At 39.1% G+C, this 19,615-nt stretch overlaps 1 protein-coding gene across 18 annotated transcripts in view; it reads left to right on the top strand.

Moving 5' to 3' along the window:
• TENM2 (teneurin transmembrane protein 2) overlaps positions 1-19,615 on the top strand; it is a 564,904-nt gene that overhangs the window by 450,598 nt on the left and 94,691 nt on the right. For all 18 annotated transcript variants that reach the window (XM_072348384.1, XM_072348382.1, XM_072348381.1 and 15 more), the window contains 2 exons: positions 9,405-9,610; positions 17,217-17,412. In XM_072348384.1, coding sequence (XP_072204485.1) covers positions 9,405-9,610; positions 17,217-17,412 — 402 coding nt within the window. The remainder of the gene's footprint in view (positions 1-9,404; positions 9,611-17,216; positions 17,413-19,615) is intronic.

Below are 19,615 nucleotides of genomic sequence, written 5' to 3'. Positions count from 1 at the left end.
TGGCGGGCGCTGCGGGCCGCGCGTCGTTGTTGTTATTCCTTGAAGGAAAACCGCGTGCCGCGGAGGGTGAAGAGTCAGGGCGATGAGGAGGAAATGGCTGGGAGCAGAACTGCTTTCTTAGACTATAAAAGCATATATTTAAAAAAAGAGGCTTTCCCTGGCTACTACCAGAAGAGCAGCAGCGAGGCAGAACGGAGCCGTCCAGCTGCATGTGCCCACAGAGCGCTGTGCCACAGGGTGAGAGCAGCACAGCTTTGCTCCGAACCCATGGCTCACACCATGCCTGCTGATCCCTGAAACAAGCCTTCAGCTAACGAGTGCCAACACAGGACGTGTGCATGGGATGGATGGGCAAATCTCAGCCAGAGTGGCTGTGGGAGCAGAGCTGAGTTCAGTTCTTCAGCGAGCCCGGTCCTTTTACAAATTGCAGACTTGCAGCACCTCTACTTCTTTCTGTTTTCTGTGGAGGCACCAGCTTTGGCTTCCTCCTTTTGTTGGAATGCAGCGTCCTTGTTGTGGCAAGACAACTGCAGGTTTTCAGACAGCAGCTTGTTGGCTTGGCTTCCACCTCCTACTGTAGGTCACGCAGTGGATGAGCAGCACATCCCTAAGTACCTGGCAGAATGTTTGTATTACTGCTGAACTCCTTCCAGATTGCACACAGGTGAGAGACCCTATGGTTTGAGGCAGGAACCTGAAGAGCCTGGGACCTCAATTATGGTCACTTAGCAGACAACTGCAGTGTTTAACAGATTTCCAAATTCCCTCCCCTGCAGCTTTTTGTTGCCATCTCTGCCCAAATGTAGGGCAGCAGAATTGTTGAATCTGAATGTTCTCATCTGCCTGGGGCACTTCAGTGCAAATTCTGGCAGTGCATCCCAACCTAGCTCTAATTAGCATTGCGCATTTCAAGAGACAGAGATGCCGGCTGTTGGGGATTGGTAGCCTCCTGTGGAGGAGACAGGAGGCAGCGCTGCTAGTTATGTCTCAAATTGCTGCTTTTGGGCTTCTTCAGAGCGTGTTGGAAAAGTTTTCTTCTGACATTTTGTAGAAGGTTCCTGAAATGTTGATAATTTTGTAGGAGGAAGGAGAAAATATTTAGCTAAGTAATCTTCCACAGAGGAGTAATGGGAATGACAGGCTTGGGTGAGCACAAGGAATATCTAAAACAGACATTCTTGTGGCAGGGAAGAGCGGAAAGTTTTTCTACCTCACCGTTCATATTATGTTCATATTATGTGCAAGTTCATACTGCTACCCCAGCAGTTTTTAGGAAAGCCTCTGACAGCTTTTAACACAACAACCATTTTCAGGACGCTGGCTGTGGAGAGTGACCTTTTTATAATTGACACAGCTCAGGATGAAGCCATTCTTTTCAAAACACGGCTCTCCCGAAGAAACCTTTAACCCCTAGTCTGAAAACAGCCACTTAAACACAAGCTGTGCCTACTCAGCAAGTAAGGCATTTTAAAGAAGAGCAATTCAGATGGGGAAAAAGAGGCAGATATTTCAATTTGATCTGCTTGTTCCTTATTAAGAGGCTGAATTTGGGTAAGAAATAATAAAAATGCAATTTAAGGGAAACGTGAATGACATTATTACCACGTTTTCTTATCGGAATGAAAACAAAATTCACTCTTAAGAAAGCATAATTGCAAATTTTTTTGTAATTGCACGCTACGTCTCACTGCTTCTGGGGTTGTCTGGAAGGAACAGGAGAATGAGATGGGCAGGAAAGTGCTCAGTGCTGCAGTAAAACCACAAGTGAAGTCCCTCCATGCTCTGACCGTAAGAAAACCAAGGATGATTCCCTTTGCCTTTAGGCTTTCATAGCTGTGCTGAACTCCAGATTTAGATTGATCAACCAGTTAAGGAGATTTTACTTTCTTAGTGGATGTGGTAAGGTAGTATTCCTTCGTAGTGAGTTAGAAAGCTAAAGCTGGTGCTGCCTTGGAATTGTGGAATTGCTTCAGGGATGGGATAGGCATTATAAAAAAAATAAAGTCTGAGAGTGAAGCCTTGTTGCCTGTTAGTGTTACACAGGGGTGATGTTAGGAGTTTGGAGTGATCTAGAGGAGGAAAAAGGAAAAAAAGAGAGTGTTTGGGAACAGTCATTTCTTTACCAACAGGTGAACTAAGTGACCTTGCAGAGCTTTTGTCTGCCCAGATTCTGTTAGCCTGTGCTATGAGTATATTCTAAATTTAAAATCATGTAGCAGGCTGGTCACATTTCCTGACGGTATGTGCAGTTTCCCTTCTAATTGACAGAATGTACTATAAAAGTCAACTTTAATCATTTCAGTGTGCACCTAAGATAAGTGTAATTCATGTGGAGCTATCCGGAGTAGCTCCAGCTGTAATCCTGACTGCAGCGTACTGTAGGGATTTTTCTCCTATTGTTTGTATATTGTCTTTGGTGTCCTCGCAAATTCATCAGGTATTCTGCTACGTAAAAACACAAATCAGAAGGTTCTTTAGTATTTTTTGACTTTATGATTTGCTAAATTGAGGCTTCATAAAGCTGAAAAACAAAGTACAGGATTGACCTTAGAAGCGAGCGTTTTAAAAGATACCAAAGGCAACTATGGGCAAGGAAAGATCAGTTTGGTTACTTCAAGTATGTTCACTAATTGGAACATTGGCAACAACAAGATGCAGAAATTTAAGTCTGTTACATTTTACACTGGCTTCTGGTCTGAGCTTATTTGCTTGAGATGGATGCCTAAAACCTATCAGATCTAGGGAGACAAAAAAGTGGAATTCTGCTCATTTAGCAGAACTCTGCTTTGCATTGATATGGAAAACTGAAGCATGCAGTCATTGTGAAGCTGTGTAGCTTGTCTTCATCTCCCTCCAAATTATGTTGAGAAAGGGCTGAAAGGTTTGCATACAGCAGTGTTTTTTTCAACATTTAAAGTATTTTTATTATCAGAGCAGCAGACGGGCAGCATTAAAAGAATTATAAATACTCCAGATTAGAAGAATCTTTACTTTACACGTTGCTTGGAGTTCAGGTGAAATAAGTTGGTCCCTGACCTGAGTGCTGGGAATGATGACTCTGAAAACGCCGCGGTCATCGGAGAGTATCAGGACTGGGGGACGTGTGGAGGGGATTCAGTGTCATGTTGCAGAAAACTGAAAGATTTAAGAAAGGAGAAAGCAGACCTCAGAGCTCCTTACGGGTGTGAACAACATGCACCTTTGGTTTCCACTGTTTCCTTTTAGACACTCTGAATAGATGATCAAAATGTAATAACAATCAATGTATTTTAAATGTCACTTCCGTTATCTTCATTCAGTTTAATCAAGACATGCCATCATTTTCCAGGTGGATTAATCTTACTAAATACTTCTGTGGCTAATGTAACTTAGATCTTAATTAACTTGTTAGCAGAAATAGTCATGTGGACCCTGTGAAGGGTGGCAGATGCGGTCTTCTGAAAATACACCAGTCTCCAGGGCTGCCTTAGCATAAGCAAAGGCTATGACTGAGTTCAGCAGAGCAGAAGAGGAATTTTTTCCTGCTTACTGTGACTGTGCTGATGATGATGGTATGAGCGGCTGTGTTCAGAGCTACTTGGTGAGCTGTATTATACACCATCAGAGATGACTATTGTGGTGATGTAGTAATCCATGCTAGTATGTTCTTTGCTTGACTCTGGGAACTAACAGCTCTTTGTTTCAGTTATAATTTGCTTTTGATTCTGAAAACAAGAAGTCTTGTGAAGCTGTGCCCATGGGAATGTGAAAACATGCCTACATTTCTGGGTGTATCAGAGCAGCAGAGAGAGGTTTCTTCACTCCAACCGCAGGGCCAGATTGCTTGGCTGCAGCTGAGGCAGAGCGGTGGTCTTAAGCAGATGGTTCCTTTGCAGAATTTCTTTCGGCACAACAGAAATATGCTATCCTGGCCAACAATCCTGATGCTGATTTTGTTTCAGGTGCTGTTTTGCTGGGCTCCTGGAAGCTCATACAAATTCAGGAGCTTCCTTCCTCTTCACTAAATAGAGCTCATTATTACCTCAGCATCTTCAGCGTGACTGAAGTTCAAGTGTCAAAGCAGCTTCTGCAGACAAACCCTCATTTCCTGGCTTCTTACATTATTATAGTTGTGGGAATTTGTTTTGCACCAGCGGTCAATCTACTTCACCCATTTTGCACTTGGCTCCTGGGTATTAGCAGCCGGTATTTTGAAGCGTAAGTTCACAGAGGAATTAATAGGTGAGATAGTAATGCATAATACCATGGATTTATTTTTTTTTCAATTCTGAAATAATAAGAACTGCCTGGTCATATGAATAACAAACTTACACGAAGAAAAATGTCTGCCATTAAAAACTTTATTAATTATCATCATTTGTTTTTGGCAGAAATCAGTGGAATGTATTTTTTTGAATGCTTATGTATATTTGTGTTCTATATTGAGTGATTACACAGCGATACCGTACAGCTCTTTGGAATTCTGGGCCAACTGTAAAAATCTCTGGTTAGATGAAAACAGAAAAATAAGTTAGATATAAAGGCAAGGAAAGCTGTACCTGCAGCAGAGAAGTGGAGAGGTACTGGAAGAGAAGGAGGAAGCTATTTAACCAATGTGCTGATATTTATTCCTTGTAATTAATTTGAGGTTATTCAGAGTGTTCTGGTAGTTCGTTATGGATGTATTGGAATGGTTCTTTTGCCAGATATTTTTCAGACATATTATCAAGACATATTTTGCAGCCATCTCTGTTAGAAAGGCATGTAATCAAAGGACAGAAGTAATTGCTGTTTGAATGTGATGCCTGTAGCAGGACACTGGCAGTAGCCAGATGTAATTTTTTTTTATTTTTTATTATTTTATTTTTTTTTTTTCCTCTGGTGTGGCAGGGCAGCCTATAAACCCAGAGTTCCTCTTGTCTCAGTGTAGGTGCAGTTCTGCTGCATGGCTGACACTGCTTGATGTAATTTAAATTAAAGGCTGAATGGGCATGTCATATCAGCTGCCACCTTGAGACTGACCTCCAGCTCAAAGATGAGGCCAACTGACAAGTGGGGGAGTTTGCCTTGCTGTTGTCATGTATCGCCTGTCTGATAGCTTCAAAGGCAAACATACTCGAGCGCTAAAACAGTCTTTTCTGATGTATATGCCAAAATAGTAATTCGACTGGGTAAATAACACAGCAGTTTAAATGAATAAGTGTTATTTAGTTGATAAATATATGTTTGACTGAGAGATTGAAATGACTCCCCTGGGTAAGGAGAAGAAGTATGCTTTTAAAACTCTCTTTTTGCAGATGTTTATAGAGAGGAAATCACAGGGGAGAAAATCAAGTATCCATAGAGTTATGGAATAAATAAAACCCTAAGACAGCCACCCACAGCAGAGATAATGATTTGGGGGTTTGTTTCCTCACAGTAATATGAGTTCTTTGGTTTGGTCTTTCTTCTCAGATTTGTCAGCCTGTCACATCTGTGACTTAACTGCAGTTTGTGTTCTTTGAATATGATCTGCAGTGGTCCATCAAAATGGAAAAGCTTCTAAAAATAGCTGGAGGGAGTGAATCGGGTGGAAAGATGCATGCTCTGCATTAGGAGGTGAAGACTGAAGGAAACTATAAAAGAGTTCTACTTTAAGAGTCTCTGGAGACAGAGCTCTTAAGTAAAGCTGTTAGTGCAACAAAGATCTTGTAAATATAAAGCTAGGATGGTGGTGTTCTGCTTCTGAAGTTTTACAGAAGTAAGCTGAAGTCAGTTGGCTCAGAGGTGGCTCAGTGGCCATCTGTGCTTTGCATTTCATTCCTTTGTTTCTAATTTGTGGTGTAAGGAACACAATGCAGGCAGTGTCGTGACCCTTCCTATGCTGTTTTATCTGGGAATGTATTACTCTTACAAGTGAGAGTTTTTGGTAGATGATTAATATTTGTTTTACAAGTATTCATCTTAGAGTGTCACAATGATGATCAGCTTGGTGCTCTGTCTGTGACAAAGCAAGAAGTCCTGCCAAGATGCTTTTGTCTGTGTTGTGTTTTGTAACGATGGAGACTAATTCAGCAGGAATTAATGAAAATATATTCAGTAATGCATAGTCTCTAGGGCTCTGCTTGCTTGCTGGACTTAAACCTTCACAAGAAGTTAGTTGAGAGTATTTTGACTTGACTCCAAACATTTGTGAGTCTCACAACGTTATAACTTAGAGCCATGGAAACAGGAATTCTTGCATGAAGTTCTTAAAATTAAAAGTAAGGTGTCTTTCAACGTTCCAGACAGAAGGCAGCAGCTATATTTCACATGCTCATGGCACAGGCTGGATGCAGAGCGGAGATGTGCATTACTCCAAAAATGAAGACTTGACACTAACAAATCATCCATCCATTCCATTCTTTGTTTTTCTTTTTGAGGGGGTTAAGTGTATCTTCATCACGTGTTTATCCCTTGATAAATGCTCATGTAACTCACTTGTAAAATTCTCTGCTGTGTTGAACTCCTCCAGCTGTCACAGTCTTTAGGAATTCCTAAGTGGAGTTTCTTGAAACACTGAAATATTCTGGAAGGAGCGCTTTGGACAAGTAGAAAGTAGGTCACCCATGTAGTAGAGCGAGAAAATAACATCTGTGGGGAGATGCTTCTGAAAATCATGCCTAACCAAACTGAATAATTGCAGTAGTTTTAGGAGCCCGAGTCTTGTCTTGTCTTTAGGCTGGTTATTCATTACTAGTTTGATGCTCTTAACTGCCAGTTTAAACAGTTTGTACACTGAAACTTCATTATTTTCAAGAGAAAAATGAAGTGTTTTTTAAAGTAAGTTTTTTCCTTTTTTTTTTTTTTTTTTTCTTTTCCTAAGTTTGACATTCAGTATATTGTCACCTGTGAGGTGCGCTCCAAAGTAGCACAAATCAGTTACTCTGGTTCTCTTGATGACTGGAATGTTCTCTTCTAAGCTAGATTGATGTATATTTTGTGATTAGAGCCTCCTGGTAAAAAGCCTTGCTCTGTTAGAAATACAAAACAGAATTTGTAAATACAAAGGAGGTATAGGCTAAATTCAGCCAGCAGTGCTGAAACTTGAGCCTCTACTGAAGATCTGCCTTTTAATGGTAGGAAGTAAATTTATTTGCAGAGTAACTCAAGTGAATACACAAACACTGCTCCAAAATTATTGCCTCCTACTTGGTTATGGAGGCTGAAATGTTTTGACCAAAATGTGCAAATCAGATGCAGGATAAGGTCACTAAAACCCCATGTGTATTTTACAGTGTTCAATCAAGGATTCACTTTTCTGAAACTTGTTCTGTGTCGTAACTATTGTGTTGTGTTGGTAGCTGGTTCAGAACTTAGCTGCTCAGATTAGATACGCAGTGTTTATGATATGGGGTAAATGTAACTGCAAGATACCTATTTTTTTTTTTTTTTTTTTTACCTAGTTGGAGCATTGGATTTGTGCTGCTGACACAAACCAAATCTCTGACTGTTCCAATGAATGCCAGGGTTGGATCGATAGAGTATTGCTTTAAAAGAACCAAAGCAACAAGCAGATTGCACTGCAGGGGCTGGAGTGGAGATGGGGGGAATGGCTGCTAAGGTGAGGCAGCGTTGAGCTACAGATTCACACCTGTTTTACATCTGGCTCAGTAGATTTCATCTACTGATTTCAGTTTTCTGTTTGTCAAAGATTTGCGCTGGAGTTGGTGGGCTGAAGCAACTTTGTTGCAGTCATGAAATCAACCGGATTGGAAAGTGCACAATTCAGATTATTCATTGATGAGTGAACAGATTCATAATATTGGAAGTGGTACTGGTGTTATTGATCTTCTCACCTTTACTCCTTATACAGCCTTTATCAGAACAGTAATGCTTATTGTCATACTCCATATAAATAGCTTTTTCTTTGAAGGTTTCTCTTTAAGTGCGAATGTCCTTAGAAAGAGTCAGGACTTACTAATTAGTCAGCAACTTTGCAGACTGTCTTTGCATCTTTCTCATGGGTGCTGTAATGATAAATACATGTTTGATTGATCTATTAACATAGAAAATGAAGAGAGAAAATTTACCAAACACCGGGGTAGCGGTTGGTGTTCAGATCATTCTTTTACCACTTGAAATCACTGCCAGCGTATCTGTTTCATTATGTACGAGTGTAAGTGCTGCTAACAGATAATTTGGAACCAGAAATGAAACAGTGCTATTGCAGCTCTCTCAATTAAAGATAGCCAGGGCAGAAAAGCTGTTGTGTACTTACCTGCTGGAATTAAATGTCATTCTTTGCCATCCTGTTACATTCATGCAGTGCTGGAAAACGTTTCAGCAGTAACTTGCCATATATGTAAAACGATGTTTCATTGTGACAAAAACATGAAGCAGCTGAGCTTTTAACAAAAATTGAGGTATAGACAGTATGTATCAATAGTGATATTAATGCTATCTTTAGACTTCTGTGATGGCAACAGAAAGTTCTGTTTTTCTGCTCTTAGAATAATAAAAAAACAGACTTATCACCAGGTTGCTTGGAGATATAGGACACAAAATGAAATGTTGTATGCTGTAGCTTGAAAGCACTGCGAACTCTTCACCTATCACAGCCCATGTTTGAAATGTGTAACCTCAGAGCCATCCTGATCAGCTGCCAAGCAGAAGAGATTCGCACCAAGTTTTAAAGGCTATTTCATGGGCTGGAAGCCAGAGCACTCAACCAGAAGGGCCTTGTATCTTGGCTTCAATAATGCATGCTGAGGAACCATCAGAAGATGGATTTTAGCTAACCCTGCAAATATCCATGGGGAAGAGAGAGACCTATAGATAGATCGTCTCACTGCTTCAGACGGAGAGAATTAAAAGGCAGTGAATTGAGCTATACTAACGTATTTGAAAGAATAAGAAGATGCATGTTATAGTATAGAAACTGTTCTCTGAATTCTTTTCCGTGTGTTTCATTTCTTCTACCAACTCTATTGTCTGTGAGCTGGGATTTATTGGACTGCTTTGCTATATAAAGCAATAGTAATAAAATTCGCAATGAGTTCATTAAGATTGAAATTATACCTTCAGTTCATCTTTCTGAAAGTTTTTTACATGCTGGTTGTATTGAAGAGAGCTGAAAAGAGCAAAAGAAGATTTCTGTGTGCTTAAATGACTCTCTAAGCAGTCACAGAATTGAAGGCTCAGAGGAATTATAAGATTGCAGATGGTCCACAGAAACAGGTTCAAAGCCTTCTTTCTTGGCATATATGGACCAAATTCTTCCTTTATTTATTGAAACAGCAACAGATTGAATGAAATTAGGAAAGTCACTGTTTGATTTAAACAGCAGCATTGCTGCAGGTGTTAATCTTGAGTATCACTGCTAAAAATGCCTTTATTAAAAGCAGTTATCTCATCTGATTTATAGTTTTGATTATCAAAACTTTGTTTTGACTTTTATTTTATAGGACCGTGGGTCACTAGGAATAGCAGCATAGATAGTGGAGAAACAGAAGTTGGCCGCAAGGTCACCCAAGAAGTGCCCCCTGGAGTCTTTTGGCGGTCTCAGATCCATATCAGCCAGCCACAGTTCCTGAAGTTCAACATATCCCTAGGGAAGGATGCTCTTTTTGGTGTTTATATAAGAAGAGGACTCCCACCATCACATGCACAGGTACTTTATCCACGTATTTCTTGGATTTAAATGTGAAAATTCCGAAGTTGGGAGAATTTATGTTAGGTTCACATTTGAGCTTTTGGAGCATAAGTTTAGAGATTCCTTGTGCCATTTTGGGAATGACTCATTTTTTTGATATTTGCCCTGATATTAAGAGTTCTAGGTTATTAAACACCTTAACAGTATTTTGATGAGTGAAACCAAGGATGATGTTCTTGCCAGTCAAGGTTTTAGTATTACTTTCAGTTTGGCATGTAAGGTTTTAAATCTATGAGGAAACTGGAATAAATTGCGATAAGCCTATCTAGTTAAATGCCCATCTAAAATGATGATTGAAGGTGGTCAGATTCACAATATCAAAACACTGTGTGCAGATGGGATGCAGCACAGCTAGATCTGATAGCATATCATTTTCAGTCTATGCAGAAGTTTCAGACTCCACGGGATTTTGTCAGTATTGCTGAGCACGCAAAAGACTTTGGCATCACTGCTGCCCAACCACATTAGAAAGACAGAATACAGTGACAATGTCTGGGAAGCTTTAATTTGACTATTTTTCTATCCAAGGTGGTATTTAGACTTCATATCTCGCTCAGACATTGGGCAGGTCTTGCAGCTTGGAATCCCAGTTCTTAATTTCTAACTGACTACAGAGGAAAACTCTGCACCACCGCTTTTTTTTTGGCATTGACTTTGTAGCACTTAATTAAGGGTGTAGATAAAGATATAGTGGGACCAAATTTATGTATCTTTTTCCTCTAGACTGTGCAGTGGTGTTTAGATTTCTTTTGCTGTAATAATAGACATACTTTATTTTACAGAGAGGGAAATATATATATATATGTTTAAAGTAATTAACGTGAATATAAAGATTCTCATTTATATAGATTAGAACTGTAATGAGCAATAATATTTTTCAGTTGCACATACTGAAAGGAAAGAGCCTCCATTCTTTAGAGAACAAGGGAAGCAGAAATAGGAGCCAGCTTTTGGAAAGGAACCTTTACTTCATGCATATCCTTGCTGCTGAAAATCAAGTTGTTCATTATAAAATCACCAGCTAAACTTAAATGGTTGATTTAGTTTATGGTGTCCAAAGATCAAATTTAGAACTTTGAGGAAAAGCCTTTTCAACATGCATAGATGCCTCACCCAGGTTTGCAAAGAACTGAGAGTATGTTTTCATTTGACAAAGCAGACTGCAGTTACATAAATGATTAAGCCAAATGAAGAGAGACTTAAACATAATGCGTTGTCATACAAAGAAAGTTTTCATATTGCTTGCAAGGAGATATCAGTCCTGAGGGAACAGTGTCCGTGTGCATGCATAGTCATGATAGAAGTATCTATGGGAAACTGCACCCATGTTAACTGAATTTGGGATCTACTTATTAGGGAACTAGTTTGCACTGGCTCTTATTTCTTGGCCGTTATTCTTGCCTGAAGTCTGAAACTGAAACCCAAAAATTTTAAGCTGATTTGGGTAGAATTGAGAGAAAAGGTTTACATGGATTTATGACTTCTGCTTTTAGAGCATGTATCTTTATGATCGTGCAGGCTCCATTCACTTTTCATATGCTGTTAAGAATTGTTCTTCAAGATACCAAATATTTGTATGCATCTTATATCCAGGTATGTGTGACTGGTAAGAAATAATGACCAGCAGACCTCAAATAAAGGAGAAGGGCAAGTGGTTTGTTTTCTGTACAGCCAAGGGCTAGTATATAACATCCTGAAGTTCCATACAAAGATTAGATAGATTGGGAAAATTATTGTGTAATGTTGAATAATTTTCAGCCATTCTCAGACATTGTCTCAGGCAAGATTGTGTCTATGGATCATAAGCTGCACTAGTGAGGCAGCAACGTAATTCATTGAGCATGTCTCATTAATTCCGAATTTTGGTGCTCTCTTCCCATATCGTTCCACCGTGGGAAAACATCCCAGCAATTCAGATGATGAAAACAAACAAAAGTGTAAATCATGAAGTGAAAATGGCTTAGGGCAACCACAGCTCCAAAATGACCATCAGGGTTTCCTGCAATTACAAGTTAATTATAATCGTCTAACTATCACACAGTGGAGGTATGCCTCAGTCTCTAAGAAGAAGAGCAAATATTAGTAAAAAATAAATATAGTTTTTACTCCAAACTGAGCATTACTTTCTATTGCACTGTTTTGTTATAATGTTCTTGTCTGAGAAGCGAGGATCAAGGAGAGTTCCCTTCTTTCCTTCACTAAACCTTTTTAGCACTGGATATAAATTTCATAACATTTCTGATAAATAACGAGAAATACCAACTGTGTTCCCAATTTAGCTTGAGTCTTCTTCAGCGAACCTCATTTCCAGTTTTTAGTTAGTGGAAGCAGTTCCAACCTTCTTCTGTAACTGCATAATGAAATCCCATATTTGTGCAAGTTTGTGGTGCGTTTCAGTGGGGAGAATGTAGCAGAAGATTGCTATATCGGAATCCACACAAACCTTCCAGGAGAAAGAAAAGCAGGCTGTTACACACCAGAGCTGGTGAAAGGAAGACCTGGACCTGTTCTGACACAAAGAAGCAGAATGGTTTTGTGTTAATGAAAATAGTCTGAAGTTGACACCAGGCGATATTCTAAAATTGCAATTTGAAATCCTTGTTTCTGCAAGTTAGGAACTGTAAAGCAGAGAACAACTTGACTTGACAGTTCATCACTGATCAGTGCTGATATGTCAAGCCTAGCAAAATCCTTTGTGGGAATAAGTCAATAATCAGCAAATTAGGTACATGATTAACCTAAGACAACAAGATGCAGTTCCTGTCTGTGGGCCCTGCTGAGATTTAACCTTCTCAGTAGTAGTGTTTAGCAGATACTCCGGTTGCGTAGTTCAGTCAGTCAAACTGATGTAGCTGTAATCTTCTCTAGAAGCAGTTGTGTGCCACGTGCACAGGGAATGGAGCTCCAGAGGGGAGAGAAAATACTTTGAGTGACAAGCAGGCTAGAAAAAGAAACGCGTTACTTTCAAAGAAAATTTCTTCCACTCTGTGTAGTACTGCTTAGAATTAGGAAAATGTGCAGGCTTGAAGGATCAGAGAAGATAGTCGTATTAATAAACTGATAATGTATGGAAAATGAACTGTAAATGTCGAACAGTGTATGAAGTGATCCTGCAGAGATTACAGCAATTACATTACTATACGTTGTTAAAATATTCCAAATGATGCATGAAATAAAGAAGCCATATAGAAACATCCCTACCATGTCTGAGGTAGGCAGTGCGCGGAGTTGTTTTGCCTCCATTTGTAGCGGTGTTTTCTATTTAGTGAAAACCAATTTTAGAGCTGTCTTTATTTGAAACAACGAGAATAGCTGAGGAGCTTCAATGTTACCTTGCTTCCCAGCCACTGCTATAGATAGAAAATGGTCTGGTCACTTCAGAGCTCTGTGATAGTGACTGCTGTTGTAGTGAATGCTGTGCTGCATTGCACCCATTGTGTGTTGTGTCAAAGTCAAGATGCACATTTAAATGCTGAAATAAGCTGCTTGGCTGTTGGCAGTGTGGGTCAGATGTTTCATGGATGTATTTTAATGAATAATTACCAACTGGATTTGATGAAGAACTAATTTTAAAGCACTTTGGAAACAAGTTTCCCTGACATTTGTTTTATTATTGGCTTTGTAGCTCTTACAGGGCTTTAGCGTAAGATGAATGCTAGCCACAATGCCAGATATGCTTTTTTCTTCTTCTTTTTCATTTCCATCTGAAGACACATCCATTATTAAGACAAGAGCGTTAATAGCTCTTTCTTTTCAGCTCCTATTTTCAAAGACTGTTAGTGATTTTGTGGTAGTATGCAAGTAGTTTCAAATCTAAGAAAAAAAGACTGTGCAGATGGTATTGCAGTGCCTAAGAGCTGTCTGCTTCTGGATGCTTTCACAACTGGTTTTCCTCTAGCATGCAGCTGTTCTCAGCTGACCTGTACAAACAGATGTGTGGCATTGTGCAGTGGATGGCATTGTGGATGACATTGTGCGATGTAGTCGCTATCGTATATGCGGTGCTCCCGAACTGTTTTTCTGACTCCTCGTGGTTACCGGAAAAAGAAAGACCTTATTAGTCTGTGAATAAAATGCAGCAGAGGAAGGTAGAAGCACTGAAGGAAGAAATTATAAAAGCAAATTGCCCAGAAAGAACTTAGCGTGAGATTTAGGTTTGTAAATAAAACTGCGGTAGCGTTTTGGTAAGCGGTGTAGTAAAATAAATGAACAATCATGGAACACGTGAATTTGGAATTTGTTTGAAGAAGTAGCCTTCTTTATAGGGAGCTTTAATCATAGTAACTACTCTGCCCTGCAAAACTGAACTGCCAAGATGTCATCCTTTGTGGTTTCTGGGCAGATTTTAGTCATTTTTTGTGTGACTTTCTGAATGAAGCTGCAAAACATAAAGGATCATTAAAAAAAAATAAAAGTCAGTGAAACTTGAAAACTGCTTCAGAGATGAGTTTGCTGGCTGTCTACATCCATTCCCTAATACATGCAATTTAGTTGTCCTCGGTAGTTGTTTTTCTTAGATTAAAAAGTTACACAGTGGCTTCTTAACAATCATGAAAGTATTTATTCTTGTTTCCTGGATGGGTCTTCTAAATCTGCACATATTTGTCAATAGGTGGCTTTAAAGCAAAAGTGATATTTTTGAAACAGCCTTATATGATGGTAATTAATCATGCAAGTGGAGTAAATCAGAAAATCAACTGGGCAGCAAGAAACAAAATGATGATCCAGCCAACCATAGGAAGAAATCATATCCGGTTATGACCTTCCCAGTGACCTTTTGGCCGGAGATTTTAGATTTTGGGGTGCACATACCCAGTACTCCCATTAAGATTGTACATCCAGGGAAGCAGCAGCAGATACATTGCCTTCCTTCTTTTTCCCAGAGTCCTGAGGAATCCAGAGAGGGATAAACATTTATTGTTATATTCTACATCAGTTTGCAGTGGTACTTCACAAGTCATAAACTTATTGATGTGTAGTCATTACACTTTTGCCTGAGCATGAAATAGTTCTTCACGGTTTAATTAAAGAATCTCTATAGTGTGTAGTTAAAATTATGGCCTTATGGGGAGCCATGCCAGGAGACCTGCTCTCTCTAGGTCACACCTGTCATTGCAAAAAGAGATTCTGCAGATGAAACTACTTCAGGCAGTTTCAGCCTGAGTACTTCGATCTTGCCAACTGCTGAGCCTTCTCTGCTATATGAGGTAGAATCAGCATCAAACAGAGGGGAGGCAGAGGAACCTGCCAGCATAAGCAGAGATGAACAGCATGTTGCCAGTGAGAAATGTCAGCTTTTATTGCTACTTCCCTAGCTGACCCTTTGTGAACGATTGTTCCGAAGAACAAGATTTCTTTTTCCCAAGATATTTTCAAGTAATAACATTTCCCAAAGAGGTGATGAGTCTGTCCTTAACCTCTGACTACTAGACAGTAGGTTTTAGTAATATTTCCAAATGTCATTGATTTAGGAGATAGATACATGTGTGTTTGGCACCTCTGTTGCTCTGAGGGTTTCAGACATGCCAGAATTCTCTAAATCTCTGGAGTGCATTGGCTTAAATGCATTAATTTACCTGATTCTGATTTATCTTTTCAGTGGGGGGGGGGGGGGGGGGGGGGGGGGGGGGTAGAGGCTCAATAAGTGGCAATTAGATTTTAACAGTTTGGTGAAACTTTTTATTTAATGTCACTTATTCTTTCCCATGAGTAAAGGCATTGGGAAGAGTGACTAATGCACTTACTGTGGCAGTAGCCTTCAACATTGGTAGATACAGGCTCATGGATTTCCTTTGTGGCTCCATACTGATGTCATGGTTTCATGTATTTAAAAAGAAGGCAATAATACCTCCAGACTTTTGCCTTTGTTGTAATGCTAAGTGTGTGGAGTGCTCTATTGCTTCTATTATAACCACTACAATATTTCAGACAGAAAGGTCACCTTTTATATCGCTATTTGAAATAGATGTGCAGTATGTCACTAACTTGTTAAATCAGTCCAACCTTCTGTCGCTTCCACAAGAAGGGATAATCTTCGTTATTTTATTGAGTATTGTGCATTATTTGCTAGAACTCAATGTTAAGGAGTGCAATTCGATGTACAAGACAGCCCTTATGGATCTTTTTCGGGTGGAGGATGACAGTTTTCTATTTAAAAGGAAACAGAGTGAATGTGTATGGTTTCTTAGAACTGCCACAAGCACAGGCTGCATGTGCTGGAGATAACAGAAGGAAGTGCAATGAAAATACTGGCCAGCAAGCACACGCTTTCACTATATTTTATTGAACGTATCTCTTTCTTTAGACATGTCTGTCTCTATCTATTCATAGATAGATAAATGTGTCTAAAACAAGATGTATTTTCATAGGGGACTTGTTATACAGCTATCAAAAGATGAGATGTTTTTTCTTGTTTCCAAAGGACTTTCCTTAGATAAGGGCCGTGAGAGCTGGTAAGTTGAGCATAGCATCAGCCTGAGAGCTCCAGAATCACAAACCTTAAAGACAGAAGAAAAAAAGAAAAAAGACCATTAGGACTCCTGGTACAGCTGCTTTGCTATGCAGAGTTATCCCCTATTGTAGATTAACCAATATTTCTTCTAGTCTTTGTTTAATTGTGTGATGCAGTGGCATCTCCACTGGGAGGCTATTACTGAGCTTAATAGATGGGAAGCTTATCTGACATTCATCTTAAATTTCTTTCTTTCTTTTTTTAGTTTCATACAGTTAATGGTGCCATCCCTCTTATATTCTAAATAATCTCTTGCTCTGCTTCACCTGTTTTCCAAAGATTAATGAATTTTCCAAAGCATCCAAACAGAAATTCTCAGTTTTCCTTAATAGAAGTTCAATGCCTTCAGCTACCTGATTTGTGTTATTCCTTTTCCATGCTCCCTCTGGTTATTGTATCCTCCTTACCCCTGGTTGTTCTGCATACAAACTCAGGTAAGCAAAATGCTCTGTGATGTCAAACTTTTACAGTGTGTTTTAATTGGATACTAACGTACATTGTGTTAGACAGATGCATTTTGTGTTTTGTGCTTTCCTGTTTGTTTTTGCATTCTGGAGTTGTCCATCCAGTTATACGTCTGAAGGTACATCTGACATATTTGTACATCTCGCAGGAATAAATTATGGCAGGTGATTGCTTTGGAGAGGGTGTCTCTCTCATATGTTAATATGTTAATGTTTTCCAGCTTTGAAAGCTCTGTAGGAACCTAGAATTTTGTGATGGGTCAAAGGACTGATTTTAACTTCTTCGTCAAAACTCAATCGGTCAAGCAATACTGCTTGTACATTTTAAATCACCTGTGCAGAGAAAAGGTGCATAATTCTGTGTTGGTTTTTAAGAAAACAGTCACAAAATCTTTGTGTTCAGGGGGGACCCAGTAGATACCAGGTTCATGTGGTTCACCTGTCTTCCAGAAATACCATTTTATGATGTTTTTAATTGAAGATTATGTGAGAGTTTGAGATATCATTCTGTATTCTGGTCTGTTTGTTTGGGGTTTTGTTGGTTTTTTGTTTTGTTTTGTTTTTTTGTTTTCTTTTTCCTACCCTGCAGTATGATTTCATGGAACGCTTGGATGGAAAAGAGAAATGGAGTGTGGTAGAATCCCCACGGGAACGGCGAAGTATTCAGACTCTTGTTCAGAATGAGGCTGTGTTTGTCCAGTACTTGGATGTGGGTTTGTGGCACCTGGCGTTTTACAATGATGGCAAGGACAAAGAAGTGGTCTCCTTCAGTACAGTTATTTTGGGTAGGTATTTCCACAGGCTGAGCGTTTCTTCTCTTTATTGATACATTCTCATACTTAAAATCATAATACTCTCATGCAGTCTTTAGTACTCAGCCTTTTTGTCCTTACATAGTAGTGCTTAACGCTTTTCTCCAATGGGGTATTGATTTTAATTTCATTATTTCTCTTTTAAGATTTTCTGTATTCCTGTAGTTCTTGAGGTTAGTACTGAGAAACAAAACTTAATTCTTCAGTTAATGTTCCTCTTGCATAGCACAGCCATTTTTATACCTGTTTGCTTCTCCAAAGACACTTCTTTGTAAACCAGTATCGAACAAGACGCTGTGTTCAACAAGAGAGCTGTTTAATCTTTGCAGAAAGATGGTATGGGATACTGACAGCTGAGAATGAGGTTGTTTGCAGTCACCTCAGAGATGGATTTAGCCTGTTAATTAAGTATACGCTGTATTATAGCTAGCTGCTCAGGTAGGGGTGGGTCGTCATCAGTATGATGGAATAAATAGCCAAAGAGCATCCAACCTGTGATCTGAGAAGCTTTCAGTTTTGTTACAAGAATAAGCTTCAATTTAGTTGAAAGCCAGACTGAGCATAAGCTCTCCTTGCTTTGACAGAAGATGTGTTGATCTTTGGAGCATTTTGTGAGCTGTGAAAGTCTTATCTCAATAGCATCAAAACCTAAGATAGTCTACATCCTATTCCATCCTGGCTGGTGAAGTGTTAAGTGGCACTACGTTGCACAAATCTGTAATTTCAATTCGTTTTGAGAAAGTGAAGTTGAAAGAAGTTGAACTGAGTGAGCCTGATGAAAAATAATTGGCAGTCTTTTCCAGCCTTGTGTGAGTGATGATATGAAGCTTCTTCTTCCTTTTATATTATTATAAAATCTAGTTTTTTAGCTGAAGTCCCAGAGGGCGAGGGAAGAAAACCCATACTGTGGTATTAAGCAGGAGCCTTTTTCTGTTAACTTCAGTTAAGATGAGAAAATGTTTTTGTTTCCATAGTTCATACATGGTTTTGAAAGGGTTATTAGTTGCTATGCATAATGTTATATGTAACTGTGTATTTGCCCATAGAAGGCTATTTCTGCTTCTGTAAGAACAATTGTACTTACATCTTGGTATGCTGCTACTGTGGCTTCTTAGAAACTCTTCAGCTATGATAAGCTGTCCTTAAAAGGACTGGCTGGTCTGGGCTTCAGCTTTCAAGAGTATCAAAGGTCTAATAGTCAGGTAGACTATATGATAGGGCAATAATAGTGATTGGACTGAAATATAGAGAAAAGTATAGTGTTTTATCCAGTTCACAGGTTATTCTGCACACACCCAGTATCAGACATTTCATAATCAAAAGATCAGAGAGAGATGAAAGTTTCTCTGATGTGAGAGGAGAAAAAATAACAGAAATGATTGTTGACTCTCAGGCTGTAGTAAGTTTGCCATGACTTTGAATACATAGAATTGTGTGCCATGAAGCAAAACAATGAATAAATCTGTAGACAAACTTCTTGATGAGACAGAGTTTTTGACCATTCCACAATACAGTTCTCCTTTTCATTGTTTACATGAATGTGGCCAAACTAAAGACATCTTTTAGAATTTTTGCTTTTTTTCTTCTTATTATTTTATTATTGTTATTACTATTATTTACTTAGTGTCCTGCAAATGTGATATTAGATTTACAGTTCTGCTTGACTGCTTTTCCTCTTTTCAGTTTAGCTGGACAGAAAAGTACTCTGTATGGCACTAATAGTTCCAAATCCAACATTTATTCTCTGTGTCCTGCAGCTGCTCTTTGTTTGGTGTCTGGGACTGACGTTGAATTTGGGACCACACAACCCACAACAACAGGGAGTTATAGTGAAGAGTAATAATATCCCATTTATATTTTTGTTCCAGTAATTCAGTGTTGAAAATATATTCCTCTGACATCCAACAGCTTTCAGTTGAAAGTAATTTTAAGTATTAATTCCAAAATTGTTACTTAATTTCCACTTTACGTTGTGCAAAGCAAATATATCTGTCATCCAAATAATAACTAACTGTGGAAAACAGACAGCTTGGTACAGCTGAAATTTTATCATCAGGCTGGTGTGCTTATGCTTCACAGATTATTGAAGCATTTCAGTTATTTAAACCTGGTGTTAAACCTTGCCCTCTGGCTTTACAGACCTCTTTGTCATCTGCTTGCATTGCTACTTGCACCG

This window comes from Excalfactoria chinensis, chromosome 13, assembly GCF_039878825.1.
Source record: "Excalfactoria chinensis isolate bCotChi1 chromosome 13, bCotChi1.hap2, whole genome shotgun sequence".
Lineage (NCBI taxonomy): Eukaryota > Metazoa > Chordata > Aves > Galliformes > Phasianidae > Excalfactoria > Excalfactoria chinensis.
Note: the sequence above shows the minus strand (reverse complement) of the source record. Positions and strands in the feature narration are given on the sequence as shown.